The sequence below is a fragment of the Bubalus bubalis genome, chromosome 4 (assembly GCF_019923935.1).
Source record: "Bubalus bubalis isolate 160015118507 breed Murrah chromosome 4, NDDB_SH_1, whole genome shotgun sequence".
In the NCBI taxonomy this organism is placed as follows: Eukaryota; Metazoa; Chordata; class Mammalia; order Artiodactyla; family Bovidae; genus Bubalus; species Bubalus bubalis.
The window spans coordinates 49,984,995-50,002,030 of record NC_059160.1 but is presented as its reverse complement, the minus strand read 5'-3'; the positions used below and the strand labels follow the sequence as shown (position 1 = coordinate 50,002,030).

Genomic DNA, 17,036 nt, shown 5'->3' with positions numbered 1-17,036 from the left:
CTAGGTTAGTTCCCCTTTTTAATTTCTCTTGGAATTAAAACTACAGGAGTTTTTATTTCTTCATTTCTTCTTTAATCAATAAAAAGTTATTGAATGTGAGCTATAGATGCTTAAGATACATCCCTTACCCTTGAGTTAATGGTAAGACAAAAGTAGAAAGAAATTAAAAAGTAACTATACTATAATAAATACTATTCTATAAGCTCATATAAAGTGATTGTCTTCTGAAATACATCTAACAATTTAAATTATTGGGTTATTTTGCTCTGCTAAAGTTCTCCAAACAAGAACTTGAACCAAGTTATTCAGGTATTTTTACTTATTTCTTTCTTCATCTCCTAGTTTATAAAAGTACTAGTAAAAGCCCCAACTAAGCAGATTTTATATTCCACTTTTTAAAGTACCTCAGTTTTGTGAGCTACATAACTTAGAGGTGAGAAACTTCACTCACTTCTCAAAAAATCTTCAGTCAGTTGAATTCTTTTCTCCCCCACCAGCTTTACTGGGGTATATTTGACATATAAAATTGTATATATTTAAAGTATACAACATGATGATTTGATATACATATACACTGTGAAATGATTACCTCTGTCATGTTAATTAACACATTCACTACCTCACATAGTTACGTGTGTGTGTGTGTGTGTGGTGAGAACGCTTAAGATTTACTATCTTAGCAACTTCAAAGTGTACAACAGGGTATTGTTAACTATAGTCATCATGCTGTACATTAGATCCCCAGAAATTATTAGTCTTATAACTGAACTTATTCATCTTATAAATTGTACCCTTTGACCAGATCTCCTTGTTTCCCTACCCTCTACCCTCTGGTAATCACTACTCTACTCTTTGTTTCTATGTGTTTGAATTTTTTTTTCAGGTTCTACTTATAAGTGAGTTCTACGGTATTTATCTTTCTCTGTCTGGCTTACTCACTTAGCATAAATATTCTCTAGGTTCATCCATGTGTTGCAAATAGCAAGATTTCATCTTTGTCGTGGCTGAATAACATTCCATTTTATATACAGTTCACCATTGACCACAAGTTTGAACTGCTTGGGTTCACTTAGATGTGGATGTTTTTTAAATAAATACACACTGTAGTACTACATGATCCACGATAGGTTAGATCCACAGTTGGTTGGGTCTGTGGATGTGGAACCACAGACACAGAAAGCAGACTATAAAATTACATCCAGATTTTCACCTGCATGAAGGGTGAACATCCCTAACCTTAGGATTCTTTAAGGGCCAACTCTGTGTGTCTTATCTCTTCTTCTGTTGATGAACACTTAGCTTGTTTCCATTTCTTGGCTATTGTGAAAAATGCTGCCATGAACATGGGAGCTGAGATATCTCTTAGTTACTGACTTCATTTCCTTTGAATATACTTCCAGAAGTGGCATGCTGGATTATATTATGGTTCTATATTTAATTTTTTAGTAACCTCCATTACTGTTTTCTGTAGTTGTTCTTCAGTCACTAAGTCATGTCCAACTCTCTGTGACTCCACAGACTGCAGCACGCCAGGCTTCTCTGTCCTTCATAATCTCTCGGAGTTTGCTCAGATTCAAATCCATTGAGTCAGTGAAGCCGTCTAACCATCCTCTGCCGCCCTCTTCTTTTGCCTTCACTTTCCCAGCATCAGGGTCTTTTCCAGTGAGTCAGCTGTTTGCATCAGGTGGCCAAAGTATTGGAGCTTCAGCTTCAGCATCAGTCCTTCCAGTGAATACTCAAGATTGATTTCCTTTAAGATTGACTGGTTTGATCTCCTTGCACTTCAAAGGACTCTCAAGAGTCTTCTCCAGCACCACAATTCATAAACATCAATTCTTTGGTTCTCAGCCTTCTTTGTGGTCCAGCTCTCACATCTGTACATGACTCTTGGAATAGTAGCTAGTAGCTACACCAATTTCCATTCCCACCAACAGTGTAAAAGGGTTTTGTCTTTGCCGCATCCCACCACATCCCTGTATCTCTTGTTTTTGATAAAAGCCATTCTAATAGATGTGAGGTGATCTTTCATTGTGTTTTCATTGCATTTTCCCTGATGATTAGTGACATTGAACACCTTTTCATGTACCTGTTGGGCATCTGTATGCCTTTGGAAAAGTGTCTATTCAGGTCCTTTGCCTAACTTTTAATTGAATTGTTTGGGAACTTTTGTTATTGAGTTGCATTCATTGAATTCTTTTTCTTTTTTCTGACTAATTGATACAACCACTTAAGTTACTGCTAAGATAGTATATTAATAAGATCAATATCACTATAGTGATAATAAACACAACTATTGCGGTATCATGTGTCAAACATTCTAAGCCATAATCTCATTTCATTCTCATAAGGACTCTAATGTAAATATTATTATTATTTCAATGTCATAAATGAGGCAAGGGTTTTATCCAAGGTCATGCAGTTGCTTAAAGCTAAGCCTGAATTTGAGTCCTATCTTTCCATTCTGCCATATTTCCTGTCATAATACAATTGACCCATAATGCACAAATGAACAACATGGGTTTGAACTGCTGTCCGTGGTCCGCTTATATGCAGATAAATATTTACTACAGTACTGTGCAAGCCACAGTTTAACTCACAGATGGGGAACTGCAATTATGGAGGGCCAACTATAAGGTTATGGGAGGACTTTCAACTGCTTGGAGGGCCATCATCCCTAATACCTGTGTTGTTCAAGGGTCACCAGTAATTATCCTCAACTATTCTCATAGACTAGCTCATTTAACATTTGCTCTTTTAAGCAGTTCAATTATTTCTATGAAAAAAGATCCCACATCTTGAAATTAAGTGATTGGAATAGCAGCTTGCATTTAGCAGTCTGTAAGAACTTGCTGAATTCAATCAAGTTTTCTGAGATCAGAAATTAGCTGTTGTTCAAGTATAATTGTGTGTGTGTGTGTGTATATACACATAAATCTAAACCACACATGTATGTATTCATTAAAAAATGTTTATCAAAATATAATGTTTATCAAAATCTTATCCACTTGTTACCTCTAAGTAGTAGAATGCCTGGAGATTTTCTTTTAGTTCTCTGTATTTTATAGTTTTCTACAATGAGCATGCTTTCTTGTGTACTTGTGAAGTTTTTAAGAGGGGAAAAATGAAGTTTATTTTATCTGTAATTAATATCTAAATATATACATTTAATATCCAAATACATATATTACCTAAATATATAAATTACATTTCTAAATATATCTAAATAATTTTATAAATCTAAATATAGTTCAGTTCAGTTGCTCAGTCATGTCTCTTTGCGACCCCATGGACTGCAGCACGCCAGGCTTCCCTGTCCATCACCAACTCCCAGAGCTTATTCAAACTCATGTGCATAGAGTCAGTGATGCCATCCAACCATTTTATCCTCTCTTGTCCCCTTCTCCTCCCGGCTTCAATCTTTCCCAGCATCAGGGTCTTTTCCAATGAGTCAGTTCTTTGCATCAGGTGGCCAAAGTATTGGAGCTTCAGTTTCAGCATCAGTCCTTCCAATGAACATTCAGGACCGATCTCCTTTAGGATGGACTGGTTGGATCTCCTTGCAGTCCAAGGGACTCTCAAGAGTCTCCTCCAACATCACAGTTCAAAAGCATCAATTCTTTGGTGCTCAGCTTTCTTTATAGCCCAACTCTCACATCCATATACGACTACTGCAAAAACCATAGATTTGACTAGACGGTCCTTTGTTGGCAAAGTAATGTCTCTGCTTTTTAATATGCTGTTTAGGTTGGTCATAACTTTTCTCCCAAGGAGCAAGCATCTTTTATATATAAATGTTTATATATAAATATAATCAATCACCTCACATATGTGTTAGTGTCATAACACATATGGTATATACATTTAAAATGAATTTGTTAATTGTTTTTTATTTGAAATGGTTAACTTTGTTCCCCCAGGACCCCGTATTCGAGGTTTCATAGTCCTAACTTTGAGCCCCAAACGCATGTTAGCAAAACTTTATCTTTTTCATTTGGTCTTTAACAATTATTTATATTCATCTGCTTTTCCTTCCAGTTAGACTTTAATAGTAAAAGTATTCTTCTGGAATACAAATTTGCTTATTCAAATTTTGAATACTTTTTGAGGTAGATCCTGGGAATACAAAGGTATACATGATAAACAAGGTCTCTGCCCTCATATTATTTATTTTATCAAGGATTACAAATTCAGATGCCTACAAAATTAATAAAGTAAGTCAAATGGATAGATCATAAGAAGATCAATGAAACCTGACACTTAGCTAATTGTTGGGGAGATAGTGGGTTGGGAGTGGAGGAGCAAGGGGAATGTGGGGGACTAGAAAGAGGACCTTGCTGCTATTTAGCTCCAGCTGATTGTTACCATGAAGGGACATGTGGTCAGTGTTACCAAATCATCCAGATTTTTCAAGAGAAGCCAGGACTCTGGGTTTTTACATAAAATTCCTCAGTTTTTAAATGCTGTCAACTAATTCTAATTTAAAATTCTAATTCTAATTTAAAACCACCAAAAAGTTTGTAGTCCATATTCAACTTATAAGTCATCATAAGATTTTGGAGCTTGGGTTGGGTTTGGAGGCAGATTATATCACAATAAAATAAATTTAAAATAATTTATCAGAGTGATTAAACTTGCCTCTTAAAGATGAATGTCTTTAAGCTGAGTTTGAAAGTTAAAGTACCATGATCCAGGCACAGGGGTCAGACCACTAAGTATAAACAGCACAAAGCAGTCAAACTGGGTTAGGAACAGAGATGAGATTAAGAATGAAAACTGAAACAGAGCGAGATACAAATGCAAAACTATGGAAGATTTGGTACAGAAACAGCTCTCCAAGTGTCCTCTGTGCCAGGCTAAACATATCTCACAACTAACAGCTGCCTCTTTGTTGAGCCCTGACAAAACTAAATTTTTATTACCTGTTCTGCCAATTATGTACTTTATACAGGGGCCCTAAAACAAGCCTCACATAGTTTAATAAAGAAAATAATTTGTAAAACAAGCCTTTGTGGGGTATTTCCCCCCTCCCCAAACTCCTCCTTTTAACACATTTATTAATTCTCAGCATGTGTTAGGCACTGTGGTAGGGCAGAGGCTGAATTGCAGAGATAAATAAGGCTTAAACTCTCTCAGCGCATAGCCCCACACCTTTATACGCTTTACTTTTGTCTCCTTGACTTCAGTCACAGTAATAGGAGTGTCAGTGGCACCCCACTCCAGTACTCTTGCCTGGAAAATCCCATGGACGGAGGAGCCTGGTGGGCTGCCGTCTATGGGGTTGCACAGAGTCGGACACGACTGAAGCGACTTCACTTTCACTTTTCACTTTCATGCATTGGAAAAGGAAATGGCAACCCACTCCAGTGTTCTTGCCTGGAGAATCCCAGGGATGGCGGAGCCTGGTGGGCCGCTGTCTATGTGGTTGCACAGAGTTGGACACGACTGAAGCAACTTAGCAGCAGCAGCAGCAGCAACAGCAGCTTGAAACCAAGTAGTCTTCCTCTCCTGATGATCTTTTCTCTTCTTGTCTTCTCAAAAGCTTTGCTCCATCAGATATTAACCCTTTGTTCCTTTATTAACTCTTCCTAATTTGTTCATCTTTTCAGTATCCTTACTACCCACTCAGACTTCAGCTTGCAGCAAGTAAGGCATTTCCACCATTCCCTACTTCCCAGATTCCACTGAAAATGCTTTCAGTAAGGTCACAAAGTCACAAAGAAAGAAAGTGTTAGAAAGTGTTAGTTCTCAGTCCTGAGACCCCTATGGACTGTAGCCCTCCAGGCTCCTCTGTCCATGGGATTGTCCAGACAAGAATACTGCAGTGGGTTACTATTTCCTTCTCCAAGGGATCTTCCCAACCCAGGGATCAAACCCTGGTCACCTGCATTGCAGGCAGATTCTTTACCGTCTGAGCCATAAGGGAAGCCACAACTAATTTTCAAAAGGAATGGATAGTTTTTAGTCTTTATCTTAATAGCATCTTTCTTTTGTAACAGTTGATACTGTTGACCACTGTCTGTCTCTACTACAACACACTCCTAGATTTCCTTTGACCCACCTCTCTATTCATTCTTTTCAGTCTGATTTGTTCAATCCTATCTTTGTCCACATCTAATTGCTGTCTTTCTCTAAAGTTCTCATCTGGCCCCATCCTCACTTTACCTTGCTTCCTGAGCAGTATTATCCCCTCCCTTGGCTTCTGCTTCAGCCTATTTGAGGGGGATTTCCAAATCTGCATCCCTCTTAATAAACTATTAAAATAATACTATCCCTCTGTTTCTGGTCAGGTTTTCTTCATTCTTTCTTACACATGGCTGAGAGAGAGAGACTGTTCTAGAGTACACTTATCCTATTGGCATTCCCCCTTATAAAACTTTCAATGACTCTCTGTCACCTCCATGATAAAATACAAATTTTACCTCCATGGCCTACCTTTATAGTGTAAATATACTAAATCAACTCCCTAAATCTACTCCCTACCCTACACTTTTTGCTTAATCATACTAAAGACTTCTTTATTCTTGTCTGATTATACTGCACTGTTCCTTGGCTCATCTCCATGGCTTGGCAGATGCTGTTCCTTTTGCATGGAATGCTTCTTCCATCCTTGTTAGCATAGTAAGCTTTTTGTATTCTTGAAGATCATAATCTTCATCTGTGTCATCTGTATGAAGATCATCCAATGAAGAGTTCATCATTCTCTGCTTTGTACCATTTTTACTTATTCTTCTCTCTTTTTAAAATACTTCTGACGTTTGTTATATTATAACTTTTTGTTAAACTTTTATTCTAGACATTGAGTTTCTTTAGGTTAGATATCTTATCTTCTTCACCTTTGGTTCCCCAGTGTTTAACAGAGTACCTTACAGGTAGTAGGTACCCCATAAATGTTTAATGAAAGACCAAACATTAATGCTGTCTATGAATTCAGTGGTGAATACACTGTCTTATGGACTTTTCCATATAAAGGAATAATTGTAATATTATTGTATAATTATTATTAATTATTATACAATTATTATATAATTATTGTATAATAATTGTAATATACTTTGGTAAGCACCATAAGAGAAGAATGTGCCAGATATGGCAGCAACCTGGAAGAGGAAATGATTGGTTGGTGTAGAAAAGGTCAGAGAAAGTCTTCATCCAAGAGAAAAGAGAAGTGGGAAGAAGCCTTGTTATATACAGAAAAGAGACTAGTTCAAAGTGTGAGGAATCTGCATTGCATAGGAGCAGTAGGAAATGAGTTTGGGAAAGAAGGCAGAGGCAAGAAAATGATCCCTCTAGGCCCTGTTTCAGAATTTGAGCTTTAGCCTTTGGGGGAGGTTTTGGAGGTTTTATCCAGAAAGGTGCTTATGTCATACTTTTGCTTTACAAGGATATGAGGGAGTTGTGTGTAACCAGGAGAGGAGGGGGTGTGAGATTGGAAGTACAGAGACTAGTCAGAGGAAGCTTCTAGTACGGTATTTCAAAAAGTCACAGCATTTAACTGAAAGGAAAAGTACTGTAAATCCTTCTGTATGTAACAGAGAGGGGGGAATGGTTTCTGGTAGAATCTGGTTGTGCTCTTCTTTCTCCTCAGTAAAAGAGCAAAGCCTTTTTTTTTTCTTAGTCAAGTGTGATAAAACCCATGCTTTGTATAAGCAGTAATGCCATTACTACCAGTGCAGTTCTGACTTTGCCATGTGCTGCTGTGGTTGCTTTCCTCTTCATAATGCCCTCGAGCATCTTGATAAAATCATGGTGAAATCTTTCTTGTCATTTGTTTCATTTCTTCAGCAGTTTCATCTAAGTGCATGGATGAGTACTGTGACAAAGACAAAAACATTTGTTGTGTTTCTTTTTTTTTTTTCTTTTAAGGACCACTCAGGAGATCTTTTGTTTGCCTTAACAGCTCATCTTAACATCCAAATTCAGTCCATTTTCCTTTTACTACTTTCCCAATATCAAATAGGATGTTATAGAGAATATTCAAAAATAGACTAAAAAGTAATTAGAAACACCCCACTAGATATCAGTAATATAAATCAGAACTTCACAAAGAAATGCCTCCTCATTGTGTGGTTTTTGTAGTTCATTTGTCTCCCCTTCCCAACGCCAATTTTTAAGTGTTCCTCTTATTAGCAAATGTTCATTTGATTTTTAAATTATTGGCTATAGCCTTATCTACTGTTATGAAAGCAAGGTGTGTCTGAAACAGTCTTTGTAACCCAAACTATCACAGAGTTGACACAGAAGGTTTGTTCTAGTGAATGAACAGTAAGCACAATTTTCATAAAAGTGCTAGGAATTTTTACCATTCAGTAGCTTCCAGGAGGATTTTCTACATAAGAAAGCAGGTTATTTAGTGTTCTGTTGACTTCTTTTTAACCTATTTTGGCCTTTCATAAACTACATTCTTAAACTATTTTAATGTTTAGCCACTGTAGGTGGTTATTTAAATTTTGTGTCTTTTTAAGTTATTTTTTAGTATATTTATTTAAACTATTCATAGCATCTCAATGTAGACTTTCACAATTTTGGAACTGCTAAATATCCGTATTTGTTTAAAAATATATCTTATCCAAAAATTTGCAATGAGAGTGTCAATTATTAATGTGGGTTCAGATATACGATCCTTCAGCCTCAGTGACTTTGTGTCTGACCACGTCTAGGGTCATGAATATTAGGAATATTTGTATACACTGTATATTCACTTCCCCTAATAACCATTAGGGCTTCCCAGGTGGTGCAGTGGTAAAGAATCTGTCTGCCAGTGCAGGAGACACAAGAGACATGGGTTCAATCCCTGTATGAGGAAGATCCCCTGGAGCAGGAAATGACAACCCACTCCAGTATTCTTGGCTGGAAAATTCCATGGACAGAGGAACCTGGCAGGCTACAGTCCATGGGGTCACAAAGAGTTGGACATGACTGAGTGTGCACATATAATAATCCATTAAGAATCCATTAATTTATCTAAATCACTCCATCTTGTGGAAGAACTGATGGAAAGAGAGAGCATATCAGATTTATTCAGAGGGCTTTCAAATTTACCACCATAATCCCTCATTAAATTCTAATGATTCTACCCAGCATCCATTGAGAATTAGTACCAAAGAGACCACAGTTACCAATAGGTTTTAATGTAGAAAATAGTTAAAAGTGACTAGTGTAAAACTTTATTTAATCTACTTACATTATTAATCCATATTTCCTTTTGCATAAATTTCACTAGTTTCTGAGTCCTTTGAAAGCAGACTTCCCTTTACTTGCTCTCAAACTACCTATTTTCAGTGTCAAGGGAGATACTCTGTCATTCAAATATTTGAAAATTTAATGAACAGTTCTATCCTGGACTGTTCATCCTACATCCTCTCTGTGCCCTTCATGGTACAGTGCAATGGTGGATCAAGAAGTTTTGCAAAGAAGACAAGAGCCTTGAGGGTGAGCGTAGTGACTGGCCATTGGGAGTAGACAGTGACCAATTGAGAGCAATCACTGAAGCTGATCCTCTTACAACCACACGAGAAGTTGCCCAAGAACTCAACGTCGACCATTCTACAGTCATTCAGCATTCGAAGCAAATTGGAAAGATGAAAAAGCTAAGTGGGTGCCTTATGAGCTGACTGGAAAAAAAAAACCCATCATTTTGAAGTTTCGTCTTCTCTTATTCTACACAGCAACAAACTATTTCTCAATTGGATTGTAATATGTGACGAAAAGTAGATTTTATATGACAACTAGTGGCCACCAGCTCAGTGGTTAGACTGAGAAGAAGCTCCAAACCACTTCCCAAAGCCAAACGTGCACCAAAAAATTGTCATGGTCACTGTTTGGTGGTCTGCTGCCCATCTGATCTACTACAACTTTCTGAATCCTGGCAAAATCATAACATCTGAAAAGTATGCTCAGCACATCAGTGAGATGCACTGAAAACAGCAACATCTGCAGCCAGCATAGGTCAACGGAATGGGCCCAGTTCTTAGCATGACAACGCCTGACCACATGGTTGCACAACCAATGCTTCAAAAGTTGGACGAATTGGACTATGAAGTTTTGCCTCATCTGCCATATTCACCTGACCTCTCACCAACCAACTACCACTTCAATCATTTCGACAACTATTTGCAAGGAAAAATGCTTCCACAACCAGCAGGAGGCAGAAAATGCTTTCCAAGAGTTTGTGGAATCCTGAAGCATGGATTTTTACACTATAAGAATAAACAAACTTACTTTTTGTTGGCAAAATGTGTTGATGGTAATGGTTCCTATTTTGATTAATAAGGATGCATTTGAGCCTAGTTATGATGATTTAAAATTCACTGTCCGAAACAGCAGTTATTTTTGTACCAACCTAATACCAGATACTTTTCTAAGCACCTTGCATGTATTAATCTGTGAGATAGGTATTATTCCAGTTCTCTATATCTGAAAACTGGAGTAAAGAACTGCAAAATAATTTACCTAAGGTCCACCTGCTAAGAAGTGGTAGAGCCATCACTAAGGTCCAGCAGTTCCTGCCTTATACTCACTGGGTATAATGTGCTTCCATACTTTTTCTGATTTCTTTGAAAAAGCAATAACTTAGCCTATCCTGTTTACATTTGCTAATATCCTTAGGTTTTCTTAGACTTCCCTTGTGGCTCAGCTGGTAAAGAATCCACCTGCAATGTGGGAGACCTGGGTTGGGAAGATCCCTTGAAGAAGGGAAAGGCTACCCACTCCTGTATTCTGGCCTGGAGAATTCCATAGACTGTATAGTCCATGGGGTCGCAAACTTTCAGTTAGGTTTTGTTATTCCTTATTATCTTAATTTCCCTCCAGTTCCTATAGAAGCAAATAAGAAAGATTTTATATTATATGCTATATTGGTAAAATCCCAGTCTGGCTTTCATTAACTCTAATCATCATTTCTCTGAAACTGAATAAAGAGAACAATTTTCTGATCAAAACCTTAAAACATCACCCTTACCAATGGCCTGGCAGTCACAGAAGCCCCACTCCTGCCACAGAGTGTATTCAAAACAGCTCTATTTGAATTTCTGATACCTTAAAAAAGGGTTTTGGTCCTCAGAGCATATAGGATTACTACTACCACACTTTGGCAACCTCTCAACTTTTAAGATTTACTACCACGGCATGTATGTCCAGCTTCCCTGTGTTGGTGAGTCGTTGGTGATGACAATGAGCACTCAAGGATTCCTGTCTAAAAACCTGTTCTGTTTTTGCAGTGGATAGTCTCCTGAAATACACTGGCTATGGGAATGCTGCAGGACTGTTGGCGGCCAGGGGCCTCTTGGCTGGAGGAAGAGGAGATAATTGGTACTCAGAGGACGAGGACACAGACACTGAAGAATACAAAAATGCAAAACCAAAGTATAGTATCATATTTCTTTTCACCTAACTTTGTCTGCCTTTGGATTGGTTATTTGCCTTTCACTTCCTTTGTCTTTCATTTCTCTTCTTTTGTGGATTTGGAAGCTTTGTGTTTAATATTGTTTTAGAGGCAGTTGCATAGCTAGTGCCTTAGAGAATGACTTCAAGTGATTGAGGAAGGATAATATTGCAAGAAATGTTTTGCTGCATGATGCTTTTAACATGCTCATCATCCTCTCCTAAGTATTAAGAGAGGTAGTGTTTTTCGACGTCTCCTGTCATATACTTAAAGGATATTGTTACTTATTTTGTGCTCTCCTTTCCATAAGTTGAGATTTTATAAGGTATAACCAAGACCAAGTATTTAAGTTGGCTATCTGATGCTTCAGTCTTTCTCAGAAATCTAAATGTAGGTTCCATACATTCTGATCTCTTGTGTGAAAGCCTTTATAAGTCAATCAAGTAAAGCCACAAGGCACATTACTAGCCAAAGGAAAGAAATCTGGCTCTGTGGTAAATTTTAATTAAGCAACTAGGGAACCATCTTTTAGCAGAGGCATTAGTCCACTGGGTAGGCAAGCCAGAGACTCTTATCAAGTTTTCCTTGACTCAGTGGTTGTAAGTCAAAGATACTAGTTGTCTCTCATCCTGAAACGAACCACCTCTACTCTCTTCTACCCACTTTTCGTCCTATTCATCCCCCTCTCAACTCCAATCCCAGCTAAATTTCTTAGTTTCTACTTTTTAGGAGTTATTTGAGCTCAGTTTTTTAGTTTGCGTTACTGAATGTTAAAAGGGTATGCCCTGCCCTATCAATGATGACATTGACATATGCTCTTTTCTACCCACAGTCTTCTAGAGTGTGATGTGGATCACGTAGTAGTAGATCGGGGCTAGAAAAATGATTATCTGGAAGATACAGCCCATTTTTAAAAGTGTAGATTGTGCCTTGTTGAAGTGACAATAATGGGTTGTCAGAAGGTAAAAAAGATCACTCCCTAGTTTGATGTAGTTTCAAAACCAAAATCATTGCCAAAGCCAATGTAAAAGAAACAAAAAAATATCCTTCCCTAATTATAGGGCCTGTATTCTTAGCAAATCAGGTCTGAGTAGGTGGTGTTACTTGTGGCATCCCCAGATCTTTCAACCTTGGTAAAATCTTATAGAGTGTGTCCCAGAAGAAAAAAGCTTTGGGGGAAAAAAGCTAGCAGTGACTTTAAGCGTTAAATTCTTAAGACTGACACCATTTAGATGTTATAAATTGGGCATCTCTATCAGATATTTGAAGCTAAGGTAGAAAAATAATATATTAATCTTTGCATAATTATAGAAGTCATCATTGTAAATTATTCTTGCTAGCTCTTGATTTTTTTCATTTCATAAACTGTATTTCCATATTAGTTTAATATCCTCTATTTGAGACATTAAAATATACCACTTAAAGAGTCTCATATTTTTAAATTAAGGAAGAAATTACGTTAAGCATTCAGTGTGTCCCAGGGTATGTGGACACAGTCAGCTAACATAGGAAATTCTTGAGTACTCATGAATGGTTGATGTCATTGCATCTCAGTGTGTATTTTTGAATTTGTTTGGTGGATGACTTCTAAAATGGCATTGGTCGTATATCAAGCAGGGCTTCCCTGGTGGCTAAGACAGTAAAGAATCTGCCTGCAATGCAGGAGACCCGGGTTCTACCCCTGGGTTGGAGAGATACCTTAGAGAAGGAAATGGCTACCCACTCCAGTATTCTTGCCTGTAGAATTCCATGGACAGAAGAGCCTGATTGGTTACAGTCCATGGGGTTACAAAGAGTTAGACATGACTGAGCGACTAACATATATCTAGCAAACACAAGAATACTACTATAACAAGAAAAACCTCAGAAAAAATACAAGAACATTGGGTCTCTCCCAATAGTACAGGAAATAGAAATGTGTTACATTATGGAAGTGATGTTAGATTTCAGGAGAGCACTGTTTTTTGAAATCAAGGACCATGATGTGTGATATTGTAATTGTCTTGACTCTTGACCATGGAAAGATTTTGTGCTTAGGCCTTCCATCCCTGGTTGGAATCTTCTTCAGCCTTTGGACCTGGCCTGTATCATTAATATAGGAATGGTGTGTTAGTGTGGCCAGAATAGTCACCATTGTGAAATCTTGTTGTGTTTCTTAAACACTGCTCATTACAAGTGTAAATATGTCTTTTAACATAGCATCACATCTTCCCTTTTCAGATAGATCTGCTTCTGTTTTTTCTTACATCTTCCCTCTTTCAGGTGCAGCAGTGTTTCATTTGTTAATTTAAAATACTTATTAAAATGGTTCCCATGGAAGTGGTGGTAAACAAAGTGCTTTGCAAGCAAGATAATCCTTTGTGCTTTGGACAGTGATCCACAAGCTCAAAGAACTTCTTCCTTTAAAATTGTTATGAAAACTTCTTAGCAATCTGGTCAAGTTTATAAAGTCAGCATCTGAAAGGATGACTTACTCCCCTACCGCCCTGATTAACCATCACCAGTCAGTGCTCTCAGGATCACAGCCTGCTTCTCTTATGATGCACTTATTCTCAAACACTGTTAGTATTGGCAGAAGCAGAGAATTACCCTTCATTCAGTTGGCCCTCATCCTGTTGTCAAAAATATAAGTGGATTCTGATTAATGCACCAAGGTAACCTGTAATCCTTTAGTGGAATCTGAAACTAAGAATTGTATGGAGCTTACATTTAGGCCATGAGAGACAGTTAATATCACAACAGTCCTTTCTGTGTCAAGATAAATGTATTTAATGGACTGGAAATAGCTTTCTGCAATTAACATACTTAGAGAAAATACAGTCATAGAATCAAGTATATGCCACACAGGTTTTTGGTGTATGTCTAGCCATGTTTGTAAAAAAGTAATTAAATAAGCATTGGTCCTGTATAAAAGAGAAACCACATTTCTAAATACTAACTTTATACCTGTTTCTTTTATGCCTCTGAGCATGAAGGCCCCTTGACTGTATTGGTGATATAATGTACAGGGCTTCCCAGGTGGTGCTCGTGATAAAGAACCTGCCTGGCAATGCAGGAGACATCAGAGATGCAGGTTCAATCCCTGGGTTGGGAAGATTCTCTGGAGAAGGAAATGGCCACCCATTCCAGTATTCTTGCCTGGAGAATCCCATGGACAGAGGGGCCCGACAGGCTATAGTCTCTAGGGTTGCAAAGAGTTGGACATGACTGAAGTGACTTAGCACACATTTCTAAATTCTAACTTTATACCTGTTTTTTTCCACCTCTGAGTATGAAGGCTCCTTGACTGTATAGATGGTATAATGTAACTGATTCCTGTGGTTTGTACATCATTCCAAATATCAGTTGACAGATGTGTACCCTAGTGACATTTGACTCATTTTAGACTAGTTGCCTTCAGGCTTCGTATGGTATATAGGAGCCTATGAGTCCAAAAGCGTATCTTTAAAAAAGAGCTGCTGTATGAAGGGGCAGCAGAAGGGAAGGCCAAAGTGTATAGAATTCTAGAATGCCCTGTTATATTCTTAATACACCACACTAGTTCATAATTACAGCCAGCAGATTAAAATTATTATACTACTAAGCAATTCAGGGGTGTTTCCTTCTTGACCATGTATTTTTCAAAGTAGCTATGGCAGCAGCTGTATAGATATTATAGTTTCTTCAGCAGAAATGACTTTGTTTTCTTTTGTCAAGATTTTGTTATGCCGCTTTAAGTCAAGTCCCATTATAATTTTCTCCATATGTTGGGGTTATACAAATGAAAAGATAGCTTTGTTTTTAATATTTCTTGAAGTAGATAAACCAGAACTAGGACTTGAAGATTTCTCGTTTTGCCTAGTTTAGACGATGGTATATTTATGTATAGTAGGTTGTAACTAGCCTTTCTAGGAACTAGAATTAATTTCCTGTAAGCAGTCATGAAACACAATCTAAATTCAGATCTCTAAAGACCAAAATTGAAAATAAAATCACTGCCTCTACTCCCATGCATACTGGTTAACTCGCCTTTGTGGTATTTACTATTCATACCAGCTTTGCACTTTGAAAATTGAGTTCTCTGACTTTTCTTTTGTATTTTAATTTGAGTAAATGACCAGCAAGAGGTATGTTATCTGAATCTACAGTATTGAGCTTTACTTCAGATTTTATTTCCTACAGATTTACAACCATAGTTTTTTATATCCTTTATATCAAGGATAGCACTTGAAACCAACAGCCCAATATAAGAAACATATAAAGCACTATAATTTTAAAAGTATCTTGGAGCTTTTTTAGTTGCCTAGATGCAACTTGGTGTATATATGTGTATTCAGTATGTCTACTTATATTGCTGATCCATGATACTTAATAATTAATAAATGAATTATACCACATTACCCTATTTCTTTGCATTGTTAATAGAATGCAAAATCTGTGATTAAGACATTGTTCCATAATTTATCCTACTTCTTAAATGTGAGATCAGTCTTAAACAGTAATTCTCAAATTTTCACCTCAGTCACCATTATTAACTGGTATCTCTTTAAAACATCTTAAAACTAGATTTAACCATAGCAAAGGCCACAAAAAACCTAGTTGTTGTGTGGCTTCTTTAGTTAATGAAGATTGCATGTGCAGCTCCATGGTGATGATTTAACTTAATAAACTAACTCACTGGATTCAAGGACTTTTGGCTTGCTTACTTCTTGACAAGTAGCTCACTTATGCTAGTAGCTGGTGTTTATTAAATGGGACTTCCCTGGTGGCTCAGTGGTAAAGAATCTGCCTGCTAGTGCAGGACATGCAAGTTCGATCCCTGGGTTGGGAAGATCCCCTGGAGAAGGAAATAGCAACCCACTCCAGTATTCTTGCCTGGGAAATCCCACAGACAGAGGAGCCTGGCAGGCTACAGTCCATGGAGTCGCAGAGTTGGACATAACTGAGCGAATAAATGACATTTACTGAGTATCTAATGTGTTGTACTAAGAACTTTCATAATATTATCTCATTTAATCTTCACAGCAAACTTTGGCTAAAGGTTATCCGCATTTTACAGATGAGGAAAATAAAGCTCAGTGGTTTCCAGAACTTGTCTAGGGCACACAGTTCATGAGCAGTCAGGTGACCTAACTCCAGAGCTGGTCTTTTTTGAGATTTTTGTTTGTTTTTGAGGTAGGCAAAGCAGGCTTTATTGTACTTTTCACTTTGCCTTATTTTGAGGGTAAAATATACATAAAATTTACCATTTTAAGCATACAGATCTGTGGCACCATGTACATTAATGTGTAGCCATTACTACCATCTATCTCCAGAACTTTTCATCTTTCCCAACTGAAACTTTTATCTATCCCCTGTCCCTACAACCCCTTGTAACTATTGTTACACTTTCTCTGTGAATTTGCCTAGGAACCTCATGTAAGTGAAATAATATTCAATATTTCTCCTTTTGTGACTAAGTTCACTTAAAATGTCTCTAAAACGCATCCATATTATAGCATGTGTCAAAATTTCCTTCCTTTTAAAGGCTGAGTGACATTCCGTTGTATGTATTTACCACATTTTGTTTATCGATTCATCCATCAGTGGATGCTTGGGTTATTTCCACCTTTTGGCTGTTGTGAATAATGCTGTGAATGATGAACGTGAGTGTATAAGTTTGGGTATATACCCAAAG

General features: G+C 37.4%; 1 protein-coding gene across 11 annotated transcripts in view; it reads left to right on the top strand.

Moving 5' to 3' along the window:
* Positions 1-17,036, top strand: part of RIC8B (RIC8 guanine nucleotide exchange factor B) — an 86,891-nt gene that overhangs the window by 48,654 nt on the left and 21,201 nt on the right. For all 11 annotated transcript variants that reach the window (XM_045165392.1, XM_045165389.1, XM_045165390.1 and 8 more), the window contains exon 7: positions 11,217-11,361. In XM_045165392.1, the coding sequence (XP_045021327.1) occupies positions 11,217-11,361 (145 nt within the window). The remainder of the gene's footprint in view (positions 1-11,216; positions 11,362-17,036) is intronic.